Consider the following 27,917-nt stretch of genomic DNA (forward strand, 5'->3'; position numbering starts at 1 on the left):
CGATTATCAGTGAAACCTGAACGCCCACTCCATGCACAATGTTACATTTCGTGACTTCAAGCTGTTACTAAAATAGCTCCTCATATGCTGGCGGTTAAGTTGATTTTCATTTACTACCTTCGCAATGACACTCGGCGTCGGTTTGTACATTTTAACTAACTTCCCCCAAACCACCGGCACGTTAAGCCAAACGTGTTTTCTGTGATTGTTTCAGGGCGCTATGCTGCATTGTTCCAACTCCGGAAACATCCCCCTTCCGATTTCAAACCGAAATTGACAAGTTAGCCAAAGGCCACCGGGCAATGCATTAACCAGCACCTTTCGGGAGCTGTGTGGGGACAGGACTCTGATTTCTCCTGTGTGTGTGTGTGTGTGTAATATGAGTTGTGGGGGGTGGGAACGGAACCCCTTGCTGATTTAAAACAAACACCCGCAGAAGCCCCAAATAATTTGTGACTCGAGGCAAGAGGAGAGTCTTGGTGCACCCTGCCCTGAATACTCAATAGGATGGAGATCAGGTCAGGTGCCCTTGTTGGGTCTTCATAACGAGGTGGGAGAGCAAGGCACCTTTCCAAACATGCGGAGACTGCGGTTTCCTTCCTCCTTATTTGGTGAGCAGGTGAACTTTTCCATGTTTGTACCTTGCAGATGTTAAAGATCTAAAAGGGAGTGTGTATATGTGTTTGGTTTGGGGGGGAGGGATAGAGAGAGAGAGAGGCGGTGTGTTTCTGGGGTTTTGTTTTGGTGCAGTCTGCAAGCTGTCTCTCTGTCTTGCCCCCTTTTTGCAGGCGAAGGAGCTTCGGAACATGGGGCGTGTGGGCTTGCTGGCGGTGCTAGCCTTGGACTTGCTGATCGTGCACTTGGAGCTGAGCGGGGGCCAGCCGGCTTACCCCACTCTGAACATCGCCGTCATCCTGGGCAGGAGCCCCGACAGCCCCGGCTTTCGGGACGTGTGGATCCGGGAAGACGGCCCGGGCTTCCCCATCGATGTCAACGTGGTGAGTGTGGCGGTGAACCAGACCGACCCGAAGAGTATCATCACCCACGTGTGTGATCTCATGTCAGGCACCAAGATTCACGGCGTGGTCTTTGGAGATGACACCGACCAGGAGGCTATTGCTCAGATTTTGGATTTTATCTCCTCCCAGACTTTTATCCCCATCCTGGGAATACACGGCGGCTCTTCCATGATTCTGGCAGATAAAGTAAGTGGAGGGGGCACTGTTTCTGCTGGTAGTTTGTCTTTATTTTCACAGGAGCAAGGATCCTTTCCTCACCAGCTGTGAGAAAGGTAGAATTGAGGTAACTGCAGCATCTGTGTGTCACGTTGAAGAACGTCTGCAGTCCAAACTGGAACTCCAGAATTCCCTTTTATTTTTAGCTGGGACCCAGCTCGTTCTCGGGGTGCATGGAATGACTCTACCTTTGGTGGGTGTAGAAAAGGGGCGGTAGGAGTGTATCAGCCAAAGCACAATGAGCACTCCACACATTGGGCAGCGGACCGCAGGCAGTGCCACATTCTTCACTCTACCCGATCTCTGCGTAGGAGTGCAAGGCGTTTATTGTCCTTAGTGCTTCAGACATGAGGGAAATGATGAGGTTTACAGTGGTCCTGGCAGTGTGAGAGAGAGGGGACGAGCGGAGTTAGACACCACTCACTTCATTCATACGCTCACTTCAATGAGTCAACCCCAGAGTCGCAACTCCAAACTCCCAAACTTGCCGGGCGTTATTTTAGGAAAGCAATTCAGCTGGACTGGTCAAAGCAAGAACCATAGACTGGCAGCAACGATTAGAAACAGATTCTTGAGGAGGGGAACGGGGACAGCGCAAAGCAATCTCATTGGCTTGCAGGCAACGACGATTTGTTTAAATGGTTCCAGATACATGCACTGTTCCCAAATTAAATAATTTACATTAGCAATTTAATGTTCATATTTGGAGCATACCATCCAAATGATACCTCTTCTTAAACTTGATATGAATAACAGCAGTAACAAAAACATCATTTTGACCTTTGTCACAGTTTATGGTTTTGGGGGGGATTTACTCTCAGTTTGGTTTAATTAAACATTTTTCTTCTAACAGTTGCAGGTTTCCAATGATTTATTTAGTACTGTGGACTCATGTCAGCAGAAATTCATTACATAACGTTTGGTATATGCCAGTTCTGTGAATGGAAAGGTGTTAAAACATAACTGGGAGTGAGCAATACATGAAATTAATCAAAGACCACAAGTGACATTATATGCCATAGATATGTGAGAATGAATGAGACTGGGAACAAAACAAAAGATTATTTAAATCCATCTTGAGTTATCCCCAATATTAACCCACCTCCCCCAACCTAGAACACATGGTTCATCAACTCTATCTCTTGATTGATTCTCCCGCCGAATATGTGTCCAATGGATAAGGTTTGAATAATGTATTGTAGACATTGTCTGACCCAGATATTACGTGATAACTTTTTGTTCACTCATTGTTCCAGTTTTATAATATATACTGTAATGGCTCTGGTGGTGTCATGCTAATGACCCTACCCTGAAGGTCCATGCTCAAGGTCCACCTGGACCATAGGTGTGTCATAACCTGTCTGAACAGGTTGATTTAAAATATGTATAATATAAACTGCATTACTTTAGCCAATTCAAGATAATGTTGATCACATCTAGGTGAATTAATGAAATGAGGTCTATGAGAGTCTGTTGCTATGACATTACTGCAGAGTGATGAGTCACATCAAACATTAGTAAGTTATTCAGCCCCTCAAGCTTGCTCTATCATTCAATTTGATCACGGTTAATCCATATTGTAATTCCATTTACTCAGCTTGCTTCCATATCTCTTAATACCCTTGCTAAATAAAATGGAGGGAGGGGCAATGAAGGAATTATTTTACATTTATAATCTGGAACTGGCAGAATTGAGAGTATGATGAAATGTCCTTTCATGCCAAATATAAAGATAATGTCCAATTGAAATTGTAACGTTGCAATTAAAAATTCTGATGAAAGGACCAATTTTAATTGATTCTTTCTTTGTAGCAGTACTAGAAGACCATCAGAACTAGGAGCTGCAGAACTGATCTTTCCAGCCTGCTGTGTCATTCAATAAGACGATGGCTTATGTAACTCAATTTCAACCTCCTCCACTGTCCCCATTTCCCGTAATTCGCTTAATAGCCTGACATCTATTGATACTATCTGTGACTTACCATCCACAGCTCTCTTATGGAGAGATTTCCAGACTCTCACAATCCTTCGAGTGAAGAAATTTCACCTCACCTCGGTCCAAACTGGCTGATCAGTCACTCTGAGTTTGTAACCTCTATTTGTAGACTTACTAGCCAGAGTGAATTAGATTAGATTAGATTAGATTACTTACAGTGTGGAAACAGGCCCTTCAGCCCAACAAGTCCACACCGACCTGCAACCCACCCAGACCCATTCCCCTACATTTACCCCTTCACCTACGCTACGGGGAATCTTGCATGGTCAATTCACCTAACATGCACATTTTTGGACTGTGGAGGAAACCGGACCACCCGGAGGAAACCCACGCAGACACGGAGAGAATGTGCAAACTCCACACAGTCAGTCGCCTGAAGCGGGAATGGAACCCGGATCTCTGGCGCTGAGGCAGCAATGTGCCTGAAATGGCCTTTCACTGTGCCTGAAATGGCCTTTCATGATTCACCCATGAAATATCACATTTGCTTCAATTAGATCTCCTCTAATTTTTAATGGAATATAGACCTAGTTTACTTAATCTCTCCCAGGACAATTCTCCCAGTCCAGGAATAAATTTAGCAAGCACTCATTACATTTTCTCTAAGACTTTGTTTGGGTATTGGGACCAAACTGTACATGGTACACTAGGTATGGTCTCATCAAGACTCTATATAACACTAATAAGACTTCTTTACTCATAACTAGCATATCATTTGTGTCTTAATTGCTTTGTGCACCTTCTCTGATTGATGTACCAGGTCATGCGGATGACTCTGAATGTCAACATTTCCTTCTCTCTCTCAATTTACAAAAATTATTCTGTTTTTTGAGTTCGACTCACCAAGCAACTAATTTTGCATTCCCCATGTTATAGTGTTCCTGAAAGTTTTATATTTAGTGTGTGTAGATTGTCTTTTGGCATGTTTCATAATTTAAAATTTATAATTTATTTAACAATATAAGGCAAATATGTACAAAGACCATTATAGAGAAACAAAAGGAAATACTGTATAAGCTGGAAAATTGAAACAAATACAGGGAATGCTGGCAGCATCTGTGGTGAAGGAAATAGAATTAATATTTCAAGTCCAGTGTGAAGTTTGGAAGAAGAGGCATAATGGACTTGAAATATTAAGTCTGTTTCTCTCTCCAGCGTAAAAGAAAAAGATAAATGAAGAAAACCTCCTCCGGGTGCTCCAGTTTCATCCCACAGTCACAAGTATGTGCCTGTTAGGTGAATTGGCCATGCTAAATTGCCAATAGTGTTAGGTGCATTAGTCAGAGGGACATGGGTCTGGGTGGGTTACTCTTCGGAGGGTCGGTGTGGACTTGTTGGGCCGAAGGTCCTGTTTCCACACTGTGGGGAATCTAATCTAATCAAACTGTATATAAAAACAACTATTTCTTTTATGCCTTTGTAGAATGGTAAGAGGAGTACACCAGATCATTGAAACAAAAAAGGCATTAAATGTCCAAAAGGATTCTGGAGTTAAAAACAGGTTCATAGCAGTGCAAGTACAAATTAGTTCTGGAGGATGAAAAGGGAGTATTTGAATGCTGAGTTAAAAACATTCATAAATGAATGATTTTCAGAAATTGTGAACAGTTAATCAAATAATTCAGTTCATTCATAGGATGAGGGTGTCATTGGTTAGGTCATTCATTTATTACCATCTCTAATTGTCCAGTGGACATTTAAGAATCAAGCATATTGCTGTGGGCCTCCAGTCACATGTAGATCAGACCAGGTAAGGATGGCAAATTTCCTTCTGTAAAGAACAGTAGTGACCCATTTGCATTCTCCCTTAACAATCCAGCAATGGTGTCATGGTCATCACAATCACTTAAATCCAGAGTTTTATTAAATTCAACCTCCACCATTTGCCCTGGTAGCATTCAAATCTGGGTCCCCAGAACATAACCTACTACCTGTGTCTCTTTATTAATAATCCAACGATAACACCACTCAGCAACTGCTTTCCCATCATTATTACACTGCAATGAATATTCCGTATTTGGTTGGTCAAGGCAAATGAAAACTAACAAATTCTTCCGATTGCTGAAGGTTAGAAGATTGTGTGTTAGTTGCTGTCTATAGTGTTATCGTTGGATTATTAATAAAGAGACACAGGTAGTAGGTTATGTTCTGGGGACCCAGATTTGAATGCCACCAGGGCAAATGGTGGAGGTTGAATTTAATAAAACTCTGGATTTAAGTGATTGTGATGACCATGACACCATTGCTGGATTGTTAAGGGAGAATGCAAATGGGTCACTACTGTTCTTTACAGAAGGAAATTTGCCATCCTTACCTGGTCTGATCTACATGTGACTGGAGGCCCACAGCAATATGCTTGATTCTTAAATGTCCACTGGACAATTAGAGATGGTAATAAATGAATGACCTAACCAATGACACCCTCATCCTATGAATGAACTGAATTATTTGAGTACAGGAGCGATTCTGTAAACATAGAATCAAGAAGGCAAACTATTGACACATTAAGGACATGCATTTGTTCTGGAAAATTGGAGGCCAGGTTTTCCATCATTGCTAAGGGAGGGAAAAATAGAAACCACACTAATTTGGAGGCATCTTTACATAACATGTCTTAATGGGAAATCATCATCAAGGATTCAGAAGGGGACAATACTGCTTGATTTATTTTCAAAAATTACCGAAACATAGATCGTGGAACCAACTTTGATGTAACTTATTCCAACAATCCTTTGACAAAGTATATCACAAATTAAAATTAATCAAACTAGATGTTATTAGGACTCTAATGTTGATCGTACAAAACAGAATCTTAAAGGTAGAAAACAGTATACATGAGAAAGATAATGTCAAGCTGGATTGAGGAGCTGCTAAGTAGACTACTGCTGAACCTCATGCTTGAATGGCTGTTATTTCTTATCTGCAACAATGTACAGGGAAGAGAAACAGAAGCCAACTGTAAATTTGTCCTGTCAACAGCACTAAAGTAGGGAATGCAGTAGGCATGGAGAATGTTAGTGAACAGATTAATGAGGATTTGTAAACTTTGTTATGAAATTGAGCAGACAATTGCCCAAACTTTGCACTTGGAATGGAAAACAAGAAACAAATAATCAGGAAACTAGAATTAGTATTGGTAGATCTTTCAAAATGATTGGGTACATTTATGATGTTCATGTCTGGGGCAAGGTGGAGAAGTGATTTAACAAAGCAAATAAAACCTTGGGCAGCATACTACACAGCTCATAGGTCAGCAGAAATTATATTGAGGCACATACTATACTGGTGACATTCACTTGACGTTTTCTGTATAACATTGGCTAATCTGATTCCAAATGGACATATGTATATTTGTCAAGCTGAAAGAATAGGCAATTAGAATGATTGGAGTGTGAAAGGGATGATGAATGAATGGAATAAATAGGCACTGTGATGGATGAGTGAGAAGTATCTCCTTAATAGTTAATTTTTCCTTCTTAGAACTATTTCCCAAAAGTTATTCAAATACTTCAGTTTTCCTTCTAGTTTTGTTTGTCATTATTTTACCAATATATATGCTGATACTTCTGACATTATCATCACGTGATATTGATTGCTCTCAGTCCAAGTGCTGTTGTATACTATTGATGCACTATTGAAAACCTGGTATAGCGTGAGTGTCCTATAAGGAGTCTTGGATTCAATGTGACAGAAACAGTTTGGTATCATATTTTCCCTTGGTACAAAATAAATTGTTTTAATAGATGTGGCACAAAAATGTTTCTTAATCATGTATCCCCTGAGATATTCCCAAAGGCCTCGGCCAATAATCCAGTGACTCAGCTTGGCTATTGCTTTCTATCTTCTGGATTTTGTGACTTATAGGATCATGGAACTAAATAGTACCTGCATTGCAGAAACAGGCCACTCAGCCCTAAAGCTTTATACTAATGCTTGTGCTGTGATGAGAGTTCTCCCACCCTTCTTCACTTAAACCCATCAGTATATCCTTCACAGGAATCCCTGATTTATGAATGTCCAATGTACAAACACTTGTACTTATGAACACGATAAAGACTTGACTTATGAACATATACTGTACTTATAAATGGCTCCTTCACATTGTTCTGCATTGTGCTCTGACTTGTATATAAATCAACTTGCAAATGAATGCCAGAATGGAATCCGTTCACAACCTAGAACTGCCTGTATTCCAATCCCTTTCATGTTTATCTTATTTACCCATAGATGGTACACAATTCAACCACGGAGAAAGTGAGGACTGCAGATGCTGGAGATCAGAGCTGAAAACGTGTTGCTGGAAAAGTGCAGCAGGTCAGGCAGCATCCAAGCAGCAGGTGAGTCAACGTTTCGGGCATGAGCCCTTCTTCAGGAATGAGGAAAGTGTGTTCATTCCTGAAGAAGGGCTCATGCCCGAAACGTCGACTCTCCTGCTCCTTGGATGCTGCCTGACCTGCTGCGCTTTTCCAGCAACACATTTTCAGCACAATTCAACCATGTCTTAGGTAGTGAGTTTCATACTTTTGCAGCTTTCTGATTTCAGAAATTTTATCCTGACTTTTTTGTTAATGACTGCTGTATAATTATGGTCTGGAGTTCTGGTCTTATCTATACGTTGGAACATTGAAAACTCTGAACAAATCTTTTTCTAATATTAATGAGCTCCAAAGAGTCTTCATCAGTTCTTTATTTCCTTGAGAGAAAATTCTGGCCTGTTCAGCCTTTCCTCATAAGTATATCTTCTCAGTTCTCATATCATCCTTGGGAATCTGAGTTTGCACCTTTCTGAACACAAGAACAAGGAGCTGAATTAGTCCATTCAGCCCATCAAGCCTGTTCTGTCATTTGATACGATCATGGCTGAACTCATATCGGCCTCAACTCCACTTTCCTGCCTGGTTGTTGTCATTCTTCAACCCAGTACTAATTAAAATCTGTGTATCTCCTCAAATTTATTCAATATACGAGCATCCACTGCACTCTGGGTATTGAATTCTGTAGATTTATGACCCTTTGAGAGAAGTAATTTCTCCTCAGCTCTGTTTTAAATCTGCTACCCCTTATGATCTCTCATTCTAGATTGCCCCACATTAGGAATCAGCCTTTCAACGCTAAATTTGTCAATCACTTTAGCATCATGTACACCTCAGTTAGATCTCCTCTCATTCTTCTAAACTCCGGAGAGTATCGGCCTAGACTGCTCAAGCTCTGTTCAAAGATAAAACCTTGATATGCGGAGGGATCTGGGTGTGCAGGTCCAGAGATCACTGAAGGTGGCAGCATAGGTAGATAAGGTGGGTGGTAGAAAAGGCCTTTGGCATGCTTGCCTTCATTGGAAGGGACATTGAATAGAAGGATAGGCAAGTTATTGATTAGATTACTTACAGTGTGGAAACAGGCCCTTCGGCCCAACAAGTCCACACCGACCCGCCGAAGCGCAACCCACCCATACCCTTACATATACCCTTTACCTAACACTACGGGCAATTTAGCATAGCCAATTCACCTGACCCGCACATCTTTGGACTGTGGGAGGAAACCGGAGCACCCGGAGGAAACCCACGCAGACACAGGGAGAACATGCAAACTCCACACAGTCAGTCGCCTGAGGCGGGAATTGAACCCAGGTCCCTGGCGCTGTGAGGCAGCAGTGCTAACCACTGTGCCACCATGCCGCCCTTTTATTGCTGTAGTTTAACAGAACTGTAGTTAGACCACTCTTGGAATATTGCGTACAGTACTGGTCACCACACTACCAGAAGGATGTGGATGCTTTGGAGAGCGTAAAGCAAAGGTTTACCAAAATGTTGCCTGATATGGGGGATTTCACTTATGAAGAAAGGTTGGATAGACTAGGTTTGTTTTCACTGGAACACAGGGGATGAGGGGCAACCTGATAGAAGTTTGTAAGATTGTGAATGACATGGATAGAGTGAAGAGTATGAGTCATTTTCCCAAGATGGAGGGGTCAATTATTAGGGGACACAGATTCAAGGTGTGGTGGAGATGAAAGTTTAAAAGAGGTGTGTGAAGCAGGTTTTTCACACAAAGCACGGTGAGTGCCTGGAAGGTGCTGCCAGTGGAGGTGGTGGGAGCAGACACAATAGCAGCATTCAAGAAACACTTGGATGAATACATGAATAGGATGGGAATAGAGGGATATGGATCCTGTCAGTGAAGACAGTTTAAGTATGGAAGAGCAAAATGAGGCAGCGCAGGCTTAGAGGGCCAAAAGGCCTGATCCTGTGCTGTGTTGTTCTTTGTTCTTATTCTTTATCCTTCATCTCCAGAAGCAATCTAGTGAACCTTCTCTAAGCTATCTCAAATGCAACTAAGTCTCTCCTCAAGTAAGGGGAAAACAACTGTTAGCAGTACTCCAGGTGCGGTCTCAATAATGGGTGAAAGTGAGGACTTCAGATTCTGGAGATCAGAGTTGGGAGTGTGGTGCTGGAAAAGCACAGCAGGTCAGGCAGCATCTGAGGAGCAGGAGAGTTGATGTTTTGGGCAAAAGCCTTTCATCAGGAATGCTCCCTGACCTGCTGTGCTTTTCCAGCAGCACACTCTTCATCCTGCGGTCTCAATATCTTTGCGGTTGCAGTAACACTTCCCTACTTTTATACTCCGTTTTTTTTAGCAATAAATGCCAAAATTCCATTTGCCTTTCTTATTACCTGCTATTAGTTCTCTGTGATTCATGTACGAGAACAATCAGGACTTCATCGGGACTTAAACATCAACTCTTCTGCTTTTTAAGCACCACATTTTTTGACTCTGATCTCCAGCTTCTGCAGTCCTTACTTTCTCCACATTTAAATCTGCCCTCCTTGTACTGTTTATTCCTGTCTGGGTGACCATGATCAGATTGTTTCCCTCCAAGTCCTTAAACTTAATTTACAGAAGACCAATCACATGTTTATTTGCTTCAGTCACATCATTAAAGGAGATGTTCACAAATCTTATAATTGAATTCCTTTGTACCCTCACTTCTTCCTACTATTCTGTTTTTGTTTGATATTCTCTAAATCCTGTGTACATACAGCCTCAAACATTTTTGTTACTCTTGTTTACTGTTTTATTCTCCTACATCTAATATTTTTACTGTACCTAACTATAACCCACTTCTTATACTTCCAAACCGGCAAAAGGCAGAAGGCGTCAGAGGGAGACAAAACAAACTGAAGACAAAAGGATATACATGTATAAATTAGAGTGGAAGACAAGTGTCTTAGGGGAGATGTTGATGCAGTGGTAACATAATTGGGCTAATAATCCAGAAGGCTAGGCTAATGCTATGATTAAATCCCACCGGCAGCTAGTGGAACTTAGAGCTGAAAATGTGTTGCTGGTTAAAGCACAGCAGGTTAGGCAGCATCCAAGGAACAGGAAATTCGATGTTTCGGGCCAGAGCCCTTCATCAGGAAATGAAGGGCTCTGGCCCGAAACATCGAATTTCCTGTTCCTTGGATGCTGCCTAACCTGCTGTGCTTTAACCAGCAACACATTTTCAGCTCTGATCTCCAGCATCTGCAGACCTCACTTTTTACTAGTGGAACTTAGATCCAATCAATAACATCTTGAATGGAAAGCCAGGTTTAGCAATGATGACCATGAAACCACTCTTCTGCTGTTGTAAAATCCCAACTGGTTCACTAACATTTGTACTAACAAATGTTAACACTTTGAAAAAATCGTTCCAGGAATGAGAAACTTCAGTTATTGGGTTAGATTAAAGAAGTTGGATAGTTTTCAATGGAAAGAGAAAGGGAAAAGCTGTTCCCATTCAAAAAAGAAAAAGGAATGAATGGGTATAGCTTTAAAATGATGTGCAAATGAAGTAGGGGTGATGTGAGAAACAAAACTTTTTACCCAGCGAGCTGGTAGGGTGTGGAATGCACTGCCTGGAAATATGGAGGAGGCAGGTTTAATTGAGAGATTCAAGAGGGCTAAATGGTAATTTGAATAGAAATGAAGTATAGGGATATGGGGAAAAAGCAGAATAAAAGCCAGAGGTGATAGAAGAGCACGATGGGCCAAATGGCCTCCTTCTGTACCATAACAATTCCGTGATTCCGAACATTCTTTAGGGAAGGAAATCTGCCTTCCTTATTCAGTCTGGTCTACATGTGACTCTGAAAAATGTATTGCTGGAAAAGCACAGCAGATCAGGCAGCATCCAAGGAGCAGGAGAAAGCCCGAAACGTCGATTCTCCTGCTCCTTGGATGCTTCCTGATCTGCTGCGCTTTTCCAGCAACACATTTTTCAGCTCTGATCTCCAGCATCTGCAGTCCTCATTTTCTCCTACGTGTGACCCTGCTAACATCCCATGAAAGGATAAAATACAAGAGTTAAATTCAATGTTCAATGTTGCAGAAGTTATTTGTCGTTATTATACTGGATGAAAAGTTGCATGTGAGACAAAAACAAAGTATTCAATCCCAAACTCAAAGCAGAATATGCCAGCAGAATCAGTGAGGTCATTTCTACTAATGCATCCATTAAACTCTTCGTGTGTGAAATGATTCCCATCTCAGTCTATTACATCCACTCTGTCATACAGTTGAAAAGTGTTGTATCTTGGTGCCCGAGGGGCAAATACATTATGGATATTTCTTCTGTGGGGCTGTGCCATTTTTAAAGCAATGCTGAACAAGAAAATGTGTAAATGTGAGGCTTTTCCATTTCTTCAGGTGCATGGTGAGGCAAATTGCTTATTAATAGCCAATCCTGACACTTCATCATTCTTTTCAATACAAATATTTTCGGTTACAATTATAGTTTGTCTTTGATTTTTATCACCCACCCCGCAGAAATAAAATTAAACCCTTTAGATCCTTTGCTGCAATGTTGTGAAATTAAATCCCTACAAATTCAGCTAGGTATCATGGCCAGAGAATGAAATTGTGATTGCATACGACACCAGAACCAAAAAATGCTGCTGATTTTCTGGAGATCAGAAAAATAGATGCGATTCAGTTATTATATAATAATGTGATTTTTGGGCTGAATTTGGAAGAGGTCATTTGGCACATCAATTCACTGCTGTCTAAACCGATCAGTCTCATTCCCCCATTCTATCTCTTTAGCCCTCAAAGGTTATATCACTCAAGTTGCCATTTATTATCCAATGAAATTGTTTGCACTTCCACCAGTCTTCCAAAGGGAAAAGGCAGTGAATTACTGGTAATACTTGGAAACAAATCTATTGGCCATATTGTTCCTCCATCTTGAAGTATAAAAGAAAACTTATGTGCCTCTTGGACTTTTACTGGTTTTTCTTTCTGTCCACCTCAGAGGTAGCAAGTTTCAGGAAAACTATCAGCATCACATATTCACATACCCTTGCTAAGTGCACACAATGTTGAGTGTCCAGGTGTAATAGACAAGTGTGGTGCTAGAAAAGCACAGGCAGTCAGGCAGCATCCGAGGAGCAGGAGAATTAACATTTTGGGTGTAAGTCTTCATCAGGAATGAGGCTTATGCCCAAAACGTCGATACTCGTGCTCTTCGGATGCTGCCTGACTGGCTGTGCTTTTCCAGCACCACACTCTTTGACTCTGGTGCCTAGCATCTGCAGTCCTCACTTTCCCCTTCCAGTCATAACATTGAACACCCCAGCATCTGTGCAGAGGATGTCACCAGACAATCTTCAACATCTACAAAACAGTGCAAGTGGAAGTACAACTCAGTAAAACTCTGAGTTGTCTAACATAGTTTTCAATGGAATGGTAAAAATGAATGGAGATTGTATTGAAAATTGGATTCAGATGCTATTGATAGCCCACTGACAGTATTAACTGGTCACTTACTTCTTTAAGGCATGATACCTTTTTACTTCAGTGTTTGAAAAGCATTGTAGGAGTTAATCTGTGAAGTAGTCACTCCAGTATCGGGTGGCAATCACAAAACTACATGACTGATTTCACTGAATTAAGTTTTACTGAAAGTCCTATTTCCTGCTTTGAATATCATTTCATGGACTTCTCGCTCAAAAAAATATGAAAGTAAAACTGTAATATTGGAGTTCCTTTCCTAAACATCTCCATTTCTCTGTTTCACTTATCTCTCCTCTTTTAAAATCCTATCTCTTTGATCAAATTATTGCACATCTGTCCAATTATTTCTAATTTCTATTTCAAGATTATTGTTAACATATGCAAAAGTCCATTGGCCTTTAGGGAGTATTGGCATTGGATTTTCAATGTATACCTTGAACTAATGAAAGTTTGCTGTCTTATCCGAAGGACGTTATCTCCAACAATCAATCACTCACTCAGTATTGCACTAGTATGTGAGTCGAAACATAGGGCTGAAGCCAAGATGAGGAAAAAAAGCTTTGACATGCAATTTCTGGCTGAAGAATTGAGTGATTGCAGAAGTATTGCCTTTCTTTTGAACTGTCAAAGCTAATTACCACAGCATTGTAATAATTGAAGTATTTTTGGATCAGTAGCAAATGAGCTGTATTTAATAAGAATCTACATTTCAACCAGAATCCAGAATACATTAAGCATCTTACTCAGGTTTTTCAGGAGTTTGCCAGTGCGACTCCATTCTGAAAAAAAAAGGGATGTGGCCTTAAAATAGTGAATCTCATTTGCTTAGTTCTCTAAGCACCTAAGTGACCTTGTGTATGGGATTCTGACTCCATGCTGGTGGGTGCCAGAACCTTGGCCACCACTTTTACTGATGAGCTCAATTAAGAAGATCCCATTGGGGTTGCCACCTTTACCATCCAATTTAAAATGGTGCCACACCTCCCAGAGCTGCCAACTCAAACAGATGTCCTACAGATTGGGAACCTTAGCAGTGTATGGAGAGATGGTATAGTTCCCATCTATAATATGTCAGGGCCAGCCAGGCAGGGGTGAATATGGAATATATGTGAAATTTTAGGAATATAAGAAAATATAGCACTGTTCCTTCAGAGTTACTGGATCAAAATCCTGGAATTCCCTCTCTAAGGGCATTGTGGTTTTCCCTACAGCACAACTCACCCCTACCTTCTCAAGGACAGTTAGGGACAGGCAATAAATGCTTTCCCAGCCAGTGATGCCCACGTCCCATGAATGAATAATAGTAAGAAAACTCAATGATTAGTGAGGAGTGGGTGACATGGAGGGAAAATATGAACTTTATGTCTGTGGCATCTAGCCCCAGGGCCTGCCATTACCCTGAGGGGTTGTCTCTTTGTAGTTCATAGTGTGGCCATAGAGGGATAAGATAGTCTTAGTCGTCAGGGCAGCTGGTTTGCAATGCAGTGTGATGCCAACAGTGTGGGTTCAATTTCCATTCCAGCTGAGGTTATCATGAAGGACTGTCCTTCTCAACCTCTCCCCTCACCTTGTGGTGACCCTCAGGCTGAACCAGCTCTCTCTCTCTCTCTCTCTCTAATGAATGAACAGGTCTATTATGGTGAGACTAGTTAATTCCTTTCGTAGAAGGATAGCTTGCCCAACCATATTCCTCTCCTCACGGTTACCTGGTGGTCTCCCAGTGCAGGGGCAATGCCTTCAGACATTGGTGAAATCCTGGTGGGATTGGGTTTGGTCCTTAATTGGGAAATGAGTGATTTATGTGGGCATAAGTATGAAGATATCCAAATCTGCTCTTCTTGTGATGTAATTGGACAAGCCATTGCGCAACCCCACCTTTCTCAAGCACTCTGGTAAAATCCAGATCATTCTTTTCAAATGGTACCTCTCTTCCAGAAAACATTATTCCATCCATGACTATAATGATGTGGGGGCATGGCTGTAGAAAATGTTCAAGTCAAAATTATTAATAATGCATTTTGACTAATTGTAGAATTCACTTTTGCTTCACAGTTGATAGAATTTTAATCTTTCAAAATAAACATGTTGAATTCAGGAGATTGCAGGATATGAATATATTATTCATGGCACAGGAGGCAGAGGGCACTTTTTGCCACAGGCTTGGGACGTTGGTGTTGTGGGTGGGGGTGGATAGTGTACTTTTCTCAACTAGGTGGTGGAGCCTTTTTATGAAAGAAGTCTAACCTTGTGCCCGATGACGAAGAATGTTCAGCGATGACCAAAAGCCCTCTGTGTTAAAATTAAGTTTCTCACAATTCATTATCAGGTAGTGGCAGAAACATGGGTACCCATTAAGCCAATTCAGTACAATGAGTGAAGTGCCCATAAATTTGTATATGCCAGCGCTGAACTGCAGAGTGGAAAGGTTTGAAAAAACTTCTGGTGCGAATAACTAGACATGAGAAGGGAAGATACATAATGGTGCTTGCCTGCAGGGCTGATTGAGCAAAATAACAGCCTGTGGTAATGTTCCAATGTAAAACCATGCTGAGCGTCATGTCTCCTGCAGGAGTTTTTGCACATATCCAAGACAACAGATGGGTCTTTTAGGGATGGAATGAAGTTATGGATCAATAATGTGTGACATGGATGTCCTATGCCTCTTGAAAAGAATGCAACTTACGAGTTTACACCAAGACATATTCAGATTCCTTCCAACTGATAAAACCTGTGAAGAAAGAATGCTCACCAGGAGGATTAACGTAAGAATAAAATCTGAATCGCTGGAGTGAGGATTGATGGTCATCATTGTGAAGTGTGAAAAAAGAGGAACATCAGGAATTCATATTAATGTGGCACAACTAATTGAATTAGTTAATTGCATAAAGATATCTTTAACAAGTAAAGCATTTTAAAAAGTAAATCTTTTTCAGCTTCCAATGCAAAGAGTTCATTGGAGTCATTTTGGTTTGTCATCATTGTAAAGATCCCATTCTGGGTCCATACCAAAACAATTCATTCATAGGTCATGTTCTGTCCAAAAGAAATAGGTGGATGGTTGATGGAGAAACAAACATTCACAAAGTGTAGAAATATGTATGCTGTCGTACTTGATGATTTAGAGTCATAGAGTCATAGAGATGTATAGCATGGCCGGTTTCATAATTAATGAGCTTCAAACACTGCGGCATATCCGGGAGGGGGAGAATTCCCTGGACACTTTGTTTCAGGAGGCAGTCACACCTGGGAGATTAAGTAATTCACATTCAGTTAGTGATCAGGGACATCAGTGTGTGACTGTAAGTGAGGCAGGCAGGGGAAACTTGAGTTCAGGAGTGCAGGAGCCTCAACCCTTGACCTTGTCCAACAGGTATGAGACTCTTGCTCCCCATACGGATGAGGAAAAGGGCTCCGAACAGGAAGAGCCAGCTGACCACGGCACTATGGTGCAGAAGGCCATTCAAGAGGGGGGAGCAAAAAGACATGTAGTTGTTATAGGGGATTCTATAATTAGGGGGACAGATAGTATTCTATGCAAGCCGGATCGGGAGTCTCGCATGGTGTGTTGCCTGCCCGGTGCCAGGGTGCGGGACATCTCCGACCGGCTTGAGAGGATATTGGAGCAGGAGGGGGAGGATCCAGTTGTTGTGGTCCACGTTGGTACTAACAACATAGGCAAAGCGAGGGTGGAGGACCTGTTTGGAGATTATCAAGCACTAGGAAGGAAATTGAAGTACAGGTCCTCAAGGGTCATAATCTCCGGATTACTGCCGGAGCCACGTGCCAATTGGCATAGGGATAAGAAAATTAGGGAAGTAAACACATGGCTAAGGGATTGGTGTGGGAAAGAGGGATTCCACTTCATGGGGCATTGGCATCAGTTTTGGAACTGGGGGGGATCTGTACCGTTGGGACGGTCTCCACCTGAACCGATCTGGTACCAATGTTCTACCGAAGAGAATAAATAGGGTGGTCAGTAGTATTTTAAACTTCTGAGTTTGGGGGAAGGGAAAGTGAAAGCGACAGTGAATATGGAGTTAAATGGAAAGATAAGCAGGAGGATACCAGGTATGCAGATGGATTTAACCTTGAGGCAGATTAGAAATGAAACAAAAAAGAAGGATAACTTAGGACCTCTTATGACTTCCAATATCTCTTACGATAAGAATATTAGCATTAAGGCATTTTACCTGAACGCTTGTAGCATTCGTAACAAAGTAGCTGAACTAATGGCACAGATCATTGTGAATGATTATGATGTGGTAGGCATCGCAGAGACATGGTTGCAGGGGGTTCAGGACTGGCGGTTAAACATTCAAGGATTTACAACTTATTGAAAAGACAGGGAGGTGGATAGAGGGGGCGGGGTGGCTTTGTTAGTTAAGAACAAAATTAAATCTATGGCACTGAATGACATAGTGTCGGATGATGTGGGTGGAATTGAGGAACCACAAAGGCAAAAAAACCATAATGTGAGTTGTGTACAGACCTCTTAACAGTGGTCAGAACCAGGGACGCAACATGTACCGGGAAATAGAAAAGGCATGTCAGAAAGGTAAGGTCACGGTGATCATGGGGGACTTCAATATGCAGGTGGACTGGGTAAATAATGTTGCCAGTGGATCCAAAGAAAGGGAATTCATGGAATGCTTGAAGGTTGGCTTTTTGGAACAGCTTGTCATGGAGCCCACAAGGGAGCAGGCTATTTTGGACCTAGCGCTATGTAATGAACCAGACTTTATAAAAGATCTTAAAGTAAGGGAACACTTAGGAAGCAGCGATCATAATATGGTAGAGTTCAGTCTGCAGTTTGAAAGAGAGAAGGCAAAATTGGATGTAAGGGTGTTAAGTTAAACAAAGGTAATTATGAGGGCATGAGAGGAACTGACAAAAATCGACTGGAAGCAGAGCCTAGCGGGGAAGGCAGTAGAACAAAAATGGCAGGAGTTCATGGGTATAATTGAGGACACAGTATAGACGTTCATCCCCAAAAAAAGAAAGATTATCCAGGGAGGGATTAGACAGCCATGGCTGACAAAGGGATTCAGGAAATATATCAAAGAAAAAGAGAGATCCTATCAAGTGGCCAAGAGCACTGGGAAATCAGAAGATTGGGAAGGCTACAAAAACAGAGGATAATGAAGAGAGAAATAAGGAAGGAGAGGATCAAATATGAAGGTAGGCTAGCCAGTAATATTAGAAACGATAGTAAAAGTTTCTTTCAATACATAAGAAACAAACGACAGGCAAAAGTAGATATTGGGCCACTTCAAACTGATGCTGGAAGGCTATTGATGGGAGATAAGGAAATAGCTAGAGAACTTAATAGGTACTTTGCGTGGAAGACATGCGTAATATCCCAACAATTAAAGGGAGTCAGGGGACTGAGTTGAGTATGGTTGCCATTACAAAAGAGATAGTGCTAGAAAAGCTAAAAAATCTTAAAATTGACAAATATCCTGATCCCGATGGGCTACATCCTAGAGTTCCTGAGGGAGGTGGCTGAGGAAATAGCGGAGGTGTTGGTTGAGATCTTTCAAGAGTCACTGGAGTCAGGGAAAGTCCCGGATGACTGGAAGACCACTGTTGTAACCCCATTGTTCAAGAAAGGATCAAGACAAAAGATGGAAAATTATAGGCCAATTAGCCTAACCTTGGTTGTTGGTAAAATTCTAGAATCCATCGTTAAGGATGAGATTTCTAAATTCTTGGAAGAGTAGGGTCGGATTAGAACAAGTCAACATGGATTTAGTAAGGGGAGGTTGTGCCTGACAAACCTGTTAGAATTCTTTGAAGAGGTGACAAATAGGTTAGACCAGGGAAACCCAGTGAATGTGGTCTATCTAGCCTTCCAAAAGGCCTTTGATAAGGTGCCACACGGGAGGCTGCTGAGTAAGGTGAGGGCCCATGGTGTTCGAGGTGAACTACTGGCATGGATTGAGGATTGGCTGTCTGACAGAAGACAGAGAGTTGGGATAAGAGGTTCTTTTTCGGAATGGCAGTCGGTGACAAGCAGTGTCCCGCAGGGTTCAGTGTTGGGGCCGCAGCTGTTCACGTTATGTATTAATGATCTTGATGAAGGGACTAGGGACATTCTAGCGAAGTTTGCTGATGATACGAAGATAGGGGACAGGCAGGTAGTACTGAGGAAGTCGGGAGGCTGCAGAAGGATCTGGACAGTTTGGGAGAGTGGTCCAGGAAATGGCTGATGAAATTCAATGTGAGCAAATATGAGGTCTTGCACTTTGGAAAAAAGAATACAAGCATGGACTACTTTCTAAATGGTAAGAAAACAGTACAAAGGGATCTGGGAGTGCTAGTCGAGGATTCTCTAAAGGTAAACATGCAGATTGAATCCGTGATTAAGAAAACGAATGCAATGTTGTCATTTATCTCAAGAGGGTTGGAATATAAAAGCACCGTTGTGCTACTGAGACTTTATAAAGCTCTGGTTAGGCCCCATTTGGAGTACTGTGTCCAGTTTTGGGCCCCACACCTCAGGAGGGACATACTGGCACTGGAGCGTGTCCAGCGGAGATTCACACGGATGATCCCTGGATTGGTAGGTTTAACATACGAGGAACGGCTGAGGATTCTGGGATTGTACTCATTGGAGTTTAGAAGGTTAACGGGAGATCTAATTAAAACTTACAAGATAATACATGGTTTGGAAAGGGTGGACGCTAAGAAATTGTTTCCGTTAGGCGTGGAGACTAGGACCCGTGGGCACAGCCTTAAAATTAGAGGGGGTCAATTCAGAACAGAAGTGTAGAGACATTTCTTCAGCCAGAGAGTGGTGGGCCTGTGGAATTCATTGCCACAGAGTGCAGTGGAGGCTGGGACGTTAAATGTCTTCAAGGTAGAGATTGATAAATTCTTGATGTCACAAGGAACTAAGGACTACGGTTAGAATGCGGGTAAGTGGAGTTGAAACGCCCATCAGCCATGATTAAATGGCGGAGTGGATTCGATGGTCCGATTGGCCTTACTTCTACTCCTATGTCTTATGGTCTTATAGTCTTAAATCCTGAAATGCTGGTTATGCACAAAGTGTCATCAGATCAATTCAAAAGATGTGGAATGCCCAATTCAGTAGATGGAGCCAATGATGATTTATTGTGGTGGGATGATTCTGAAAGCAAAAGTGCCAAATTTGGTGAAGAGTGGGATCTTCATGAAATTATCAGTCAAAATGATTGGAATAAACAAATATTTGATTTCTCTGGGAATAGTGGGATATGAAGAGTGGGTGTGAAAGTGGAGTTAAAAACTAGATTAACCATTGAAAGCGAGCAGATTTGATGAGTTGGACAGCTTCCTTATACTACCATTTCTAATATTTCTTCTGTTCTATGTTCAGAGGGTTCAATGTAAAAGTCTTTTGGCACTCTTCAGCTTCCTTCTAATTGGTTCCTGACCACTCTGATGAAGGATAGGTGTGTAAAAGACCTTAAATGGGCTGATACCAGGACTCCATTAGTGTAATTTTCATTGAGGCTTTTCAGGGGAGTGAAAGGCAGGAATTCTAGTGACATCAATACTTGTCCCCCAACCATTAACCAAGCCCAGCGGGAGCTAAATATTGGTCTCCCCTCATATATAAAACAAAATGTGACTGCAGTGAAATAAGGATTCCCTGCAGTGTAAATGTTCTCTATGTCTTCTTATCTTCCATAAATCTCTTCAATTCAGACCAATCAGTAGGAGAAAAAGATAGAATTGTCTGACCCACAGTATCACCACCAGCCAGCTTTGTTCTCTGATTAATAAGCGCAGAGCTAGTCTTCAGAAGATCAAATAGAGAAAATATCCTCAGGCCTTCCACCCCCTATAACAGTTATGCTTTCTATTTGTTTTTCCTGATCTGATTTGACTCAGAATGACAACTGCATCCTATAAACTGATTAATAAAGATTAGATTAAAAGTTCTCCACTTAATGGAAAGAGTGAATATTGTAAATACTTTGCACAAAATTTTCTTAAGACAATAAGTAATTTGCAGTTTACAAGGTGTCACTGGATAAGCTAACACCAGCCCTCCCCCCCCGACTGATTTTGCCCCCCATTTGAGTTCTCAGTTGGTCATATCCTTCCTATTGTTACTCATTCCTTGATCCTCTCTTCACTGTGCGTCATTGCGATTGTGCATCAACAGATGAGGTGCCTGCCACTTTATGGAGACTGATTACTGGCTCAATATAAATGTGGCCTGAGGCCCAAAAGGAAGGCTGCCTCAGGCCCCATCATTATCTACTCCTGAATATCTGGGCCCGTTCCTCTGGGTTCTGCTTTAACCAGTTTATGCCAAATTAATTGTCAGGGTTGGCGAAATTGTCAGAGGAGAAAGTGAGGTCTGCAGACGCTGGAGATCAGAGCTGAAAATGTGTTGCTGGAAAAGCGCAGCAGGTCAGGCAGCATTGACAACCGGCTTATCTTTTTTTCCACCTATCCACTCCATCCTCTCCTCCCTGACCTATCACCTTCAACTCCTCCCCCACTCACCCATTGTACTCTATGCTACTCTCACCTCACCCCCACCCTCCTCTAGCTTATCTCTCCATGCTTCCAGCTCACTGCCTTTATTCCTGAGGAAGAGCTTTTGCCCGAAACGTCGATTTCGCTGCTCGTTGGATGCTGCCTGAACTGCTATGCTCTTCCAGCACCACTGATCCAGAATCTGGTTTCCAACATCTGCAGTCATTGTTTTTACCTAGCATTGTCAGAGGTTCTACACAGATTCTATTCCAGTGGCCTTCACCTGAATCCATGCTCATTGCTCTTTTACGTGTTATGTTTTGTATGTTCACCAGAATCAAAAGCGTCAAAGAGTTTCCAAATGTCAAACGTTAGAATTCCTGATGCAGATTCTCTTAGCTCATTTTTTAAAAAATTGTCATGTTAAGCATTTCCTTTATTGTGCCGGATAACAGAATGATTGTGCAGCTACGTTTAAATCAAGCAATGACAAAATTAATCAACTATAATGTTTTGATATTTCAAAGAATGCTGAATATTGAATGTAATTTTGCAACACTGTAATGCATCTAGCTATGCATTGTGATGCACTTTTTGCTGCAACTTAGCAGCACAATTCTAAACTCATGGCTACAACAAAATGAATTTAAACCTCATCTGATCATATTTTCTGACCAGTAATCAAATAGACACACTAAAATTAATACATCCCTGATCATAATGCACCAATAAGTGAGCACAAAATGCCAAAAACTAATTTACCTTTTTAATGTGCTCAGTTTAAAAAGAATAAAAATGGAACTAACCATCCTTGCCATTGTGCAAGATCTGTTTTGAAACTGAGGCTATACAGTTTAGCTATGATTGCTATCTCCCCTACTCACACCTCTGACCATATTTCTTTATTCAAAGTTTGGGAGAAGATATGTAGCTCGGGTGCTCGTTGTTGTGGTTCTGTTCGCCGAGCTGGGAATTTGTGTTGCCGACGTTTCGTCCCCTGTCTAAGTGACACCCTCAGTGCTTGGGAGCCTCCTGTGAAGCATTTCTGTGATCTTTCCTCCGGCATTTGTGGTGTTTTGAATCTGCCGCTTCCGGTTGTCAGTTCCAGCTGTCCGCTGCAGTGGTCGGTATATTGGGTCCAGGTCGATGTGCTTATTGATTGAATCTGTGAATGAGTGCCATGCCTCTAGGAATTCCCTGGTTGTTCTCTGTTTGGCTTGTCCTTTAAAAGTAGCCACCAACTAGCCACGAAACGAGACGACCAGCTATCCTTAGAAGCTACACACCCAGATGACAAGCAACATGAGTTCGACTGGGACAACACTACTATTATAGGACAAGCCAAACAGAGAACAACCAGGGAATTCCTAGAGGCATGGCACTCATTCACAGATTCAATCAATAAGCACATCGACCTGGACCCAATATACCGACCACTGCAGCGGACAGCTGGAACTGACAACCGGAAGCGGCAGATTCAAAACACTACAAATGCTGGAGGAAAGATCACAGAAGCACTTCACAGGAGGCTCCCAAGCACTGAGGGTGTCACCGAGACAGGGGACGAAACGTCTGCAACACAAATTCTCAGCTTGGCGAACAGAAAAATATTTCTTTATTAACAGTGAGAGAGAAGTACAAAGGAAAATCTGCAGCTTATGGCCTAAATGAAGATGTTATATAAAATTATGCAGTATTTTGTCCCTGCTATTATAAAAGATGAGTCCATGGTATAGTGTCCTCAGAAGGCAGGACCACTGTGACTGAATGCAATTCATTAAAATCTTTCAGTTCCCTACCCTGCTGCGGATCCCACTCCACACTTGGGGCCGCCACATTGTAGTTTGTCTCATTTACAATCACTAAAAAGTGGACAAAGTTTGAGAGATTGGATTGGGTTTTGGTGTTGTGTTAGTGGAGTTGAGGAACATGAAAACAGATTGACGGATATTAGGTTTCTTTTACCCAACTCTAGAAATGTCCTTCTCAAAGTCACTGACTGCTCATCTGGTTGTATCTCAAAAAATGAATTGCATTGAAGTTTTCCAGTGGAAAGTTTTAACTTGCGTTGAAATTGGCACCCCTCTGTGCAGGACTTTGCTGACACAGATCACTAACTCACTACTGTGAAGACTAATGAAAAACATATTAGAACTTTGAAGTTAGACTTTTTTGTGAAAATGACCTTCATGGTGCTGTATGTTACTTTTGCATTAATTCACTAAGTGAACAGTAAGAGGGTAGTGAGAGAGAATGAGATTCAGTTCTCCTCAAAGTGTTGCATCAGGCTAACACTGATTGTTCTAGCTGAATTGTAAATGGAAGAACTAAGTAAAACAGATGGTGGTAATGGGAACAATAACAGACAGTGAAGCCAGCCTTACACCATGCAATGAATTTGTTAGTGTTCCACTTTGAAAATTACAGGCATTGTTAGTAGGTTATTGATTCAAGAAATACAATAATTCAAGTCCAAAGCAATATTTGGTTTAATGCCTGGGTCTCAGTGTGAAGTTGAGCAGTGAACACTACTTCATGCAATGATGTTTCTTTTGGTTTGTGGGATGTGAGTGTCACTGGCAGCATTTATTGCTGGTCCCTAGTTGTCTTTGAGAAGATGGGGATGAACTACCTCCTTGAACCACTGCAGTCCATGTGCTGTAGGTGGATCGACAATACCATTAGGAAGGGAATTTCAGGATTTTGACCCAGTGACAGGGAAGGAGCGGTGATATGTTTCCACGTCAGGATTGCGAGTGGCTTGGAAGGAAACATGTATGTTGTGGTGTTCCCATGTACTTGCTGCCCTTGTTCTTTTAGATGGCAGTGTTCGTGGGTTTTGAAGATGTTGTCAAATGATGTTTGGATTACTTGTCCAGTGTATCTTGTAGATGGTACACTGCTGCTACTGAGCATCGGTGGTGGAAGGAATGGACATGGTGCCAATGAAGATGGCTGCTTTGCCATCACATTCACAAATATCCATTCTCTCCACCTCTTATGATTATTGAAGAATTATGTAACAAAATTTTCTTAGTTAAACTTGATTTGGCCAGGTTTTGAATTAAAGAAATACAGGCATATCTTTGCGTTGTAACTCTTACTTCGGTTCATTACGTTACTGCATTACAGCAAATAATCAAAATGTACGTTGTTATGAATTTTCCAAGAAGTTAAGAGAACTGCATTTGTTCATCTAAAGTAAGTAAATGTTGCATTTATGTGACAACATAATATTTCAAATTATCAACTCAGCCTATTGGGACAATTCTGTAATGCTGTGAATGTGTCAAAAATTGCTGTGTGTCTTCATCAGAGAAGCCAGAAAACAAAGGTAGAAATAGTTTGATGGCAAAGAAAGAGAGAGAGGTGAGTCTCCAACATGAGCCCAAATCTGAAGGATCAGGACTGGCTTGAAATTGGGCCATATCTAAGTATTTTGAGGAAACAGCTGTGACTGAGCACACCTCCGGACACAGCTTGCAACTGAGCACAGACTTATTTTTCCAAGAAAACCCGTGGGGAGAGGGATACAAACCCTGTGGGAAATGGTTGTGTGAATTCATGAAAGGCATTGTCCATCCTCATTGATCCATATCACCAATTCTAAAAAAAACTTTTTTTTAATGGCCTGCTCCACTGAAGGACAGAGGGAGCCCAATTTTTTCAGAAGGTTCTTAAAAAGGCACCATTAACACATGCAAATAGCCTAATTCCTTTATAGGCAGTTTCCTGAAAAAAATGTTCATCATGATGTAAGAGGGACAACACCCAGGCCTTGATATTTACAGGGATTCAGGAAGTGTGTCAGAGGGTCTGTGGTTGACAACCTGAAAGGTTTGTTGTCACACTGCTAGAGTCTTGGAGTTTGGTGGTAGGCACAAAATGAGGATTTGGTAGGGAAGGAGTCTGCTGCAGTGAGAACATGGAGAAGGATTGAGAGTTGGAGTGTGATACACTCTTAAAAAGTATGATACAGAAAAGCTGAAGATGTTACATGGAGAGCTAACTTGGGCATTCCTACCCGAGCAAGTGACCTGACACACATCATTTATTCGTCTACCTCCCTCTTTTTAGCAAATGGAATTTTATTTAGAAAGATTTATGAAATAAAACCATAAACCTACTGTAAGATACATTTGCTCCTAACGTGGCTTCTTTTAAAATGGCATCACGATGTTTAATCCTTCTTTCAACATTTACATTAGTGTGTACTGTAAATTGCAACGTGCAGGAATTTTCTTGTGGCTTTTATACACTGCTGCCTTTAGTTTATCAGTTGTGGTCAGGAATTTTGTGAACAGCAAGCCATTTCCAACTGCAAGTTGTTCTAGTTGAAACTGTGTGCCAATTCCACATTCTTTTTGCCATTTCCCATGTTATTATAACCTGAATTCCAAACACTTGTGGTGTGCCTGTAAAACACATTCAAATTAATGCTGCGGATACTTTTGAGTGGGGATCTCTAAAACCTGTTGGCAATGCAGTATTCATGAGCAGCATGTTAAAGTGCCTCTGGTCAAACAAGGTCAAACACTGGTCATCAAAGCCACATCTGTCCTAATCCATTACCATTGACATCAAATTTGAGAGCACAATAGCGGAATGGATACTGCATTAAATATTAAGTGCAGCTATGCTATATTACAATGCTTTCACATTTGTCTGTGCATTATTATTGTTTGTTGGGATGAGCTTAGAGAGCAAGATGATATAGCTGACGTTATGGTCAACGCTGTATGTTTAGAGTTATAGGGGAGTGAGAGACAGTTCCTGAAGGAACAATATTGTTTTGTTTTTATTCACTCTTTACTGAATATTCATTTTAATGTCCAGCATTGTACTCACTGAGCTCAGCCTTCCTTCCCTTCTATTCGCTGTCAAGGACTCATCTGAGGAAAATCTCAAATAGGTTTAGGAAATCTGGTAGGCATGGACGAGTTGGGCAGAAGGGTCTGTTTCCATGTTGTATAGCTCTATGACTCTATGAGGATAATAAATATGTTTTTGGTGAATTCAAAGTCTTGCAAAACATCAGTGTGTCAACACCTTGAGATGAACATAAATGTAGACAAGACTGACACCACCCTTTGTTGCCTTATTTTCTTACTTTGGTTGTCACTGCGACCCCCACCCTGGGCACCAACATTTTCTACCATGCCTTCAACCCTTTCTTCTGCCCTTCATCTTTGACTGCTGCACTACCTTACTGTTGCCTGTCCTGAGCCTCCATGCAAGAGTCTATTCTCCTCTCCATTCATTCGTAGATCTAAACAAGTAAATCCACTCACCTTACACACAGCTACATAAAAGCAACCAGTGCATACCATCCTTCAACAATCATGAACCAAATGCCATGAATTCTTGTACATTGCAAGAAGTGGAAATCTCTTGTGAGGGAGACAGAATTTTAAAGAAATGTTGACATCCATTCTTATTTGGATGAATTGCTGAGAAATTTGTGGGATCTGTCTTTGTTGTATCAGCCATTTAGCGTGCAGTTTGCAATGTATTCAACCACAGTTTGTCAATTCATAATTACTGCATAATAATTCCGGATGTTAAGCGTTTAAGATAGATATTGTTATTTGTTTACTTTTGCACAGTAAATATTTCCACCATTTGTTTGGAAACAGTGGAATTATGTGCCTTTGCTCGCTGAGTAAGTAACTGGGATTTCAAATTTCATCTGCTAAGGAAAAAAAAAGTTACTGGTCCCGAACTGGATGATAATGAGGTTAGGAGGTCTGGTCAGAGATCATAATATTTTATAGAAAATTATTATCCTGACCTTAAGTGTACTACTAACCCAGGAAAGTAACCATAAATACTCTTTGGAATCTGTAACTGATATCCATGTCTTTTGAATTTCTTGTACTACAAATCTCTAAAGTCAGATCACGCTAATACCAAATGAGAAGTTTGGTATTAACCACTTTTACACAGTAAGAATAGTTATACAGAATAATAGGTCAATTTCAAAACATTTAGTTTAATTTAATTATTTGCAAAAACAAGAAGACACGACACTATTCACACTGATTGGTCGCCTTACTTAACTTAAACGGATTTTTTTTTTCTTTCTGACACCACAAGAACCAGTCTTCCAGTCTGAAACATGCTATCTTTTCAATTTAAAAAAAATGAACAGTCTAATTGTGTTGATTTTAAATCTGCTTTCAAATGCCAGGCTACCATATTAGGTATAAACCATTCCTGAAGAAGTGCTCATGCCTGAAATGTCGATTCTCCTGCTTCTTGGATGCTGCCTGACCTGCTGTGCTTTTCCAGCAACACATTTTCAGCTCTGATCTCCAGCATCTGCAGTCCTCACTTTCTCCTACCATAAAAGGAGATTATGTGATCTTGTTCACAGTTTACAAGTGATCAAAATTCCTCTAACACATTGGGCGCAAATTGTTGACCAGTTCTGGAGC

The 27,917-nt window shown here is 41.4% G+C and overlaps 1 protein-coding gene across 1 annotated transcript in view; it reads left to right on the forward strand.

The window, feature by feature from the left end:
* The first annotated feature begins 806 nt into the window (after positions 1–806).
* grin2aa (glutamate receptor, ionotropic, N-methyl D-aspartate 2A, a) overlaps positions 807–27,917 on the forward strand; it is a 284,779-nt gene continuing 257,668 nt past the window's right edge. The window contains exon 1 of the mRNA XM_060840947.1: positions 807–1,205. Coding sequence (XP_060696930.1) covers positions 807–1,205 — 399 coding nt within the window. The remainder of the gene's footprint in view (positions 1,206–27,917) is intronic.

The sequence above is a fragment of the Hemiscyllium ocellatum genome, chromosome 20 (genome assembly GCF_020745735.1).
Source record: "Hemiscyllium ocellatum isolate sHemOce1 chromosome 20, sHemOce1.pat.X.cur, whole genome shotgun sequence".
Taxonomy (NCBI): domain Eukaryota; kingdom Metazoa; phylum Chordata; class Chondrichthyes; order Orectolobiformes; family Hemiscylliidae; genus Hemiscyllium; species Hemiscyllium ocellatum.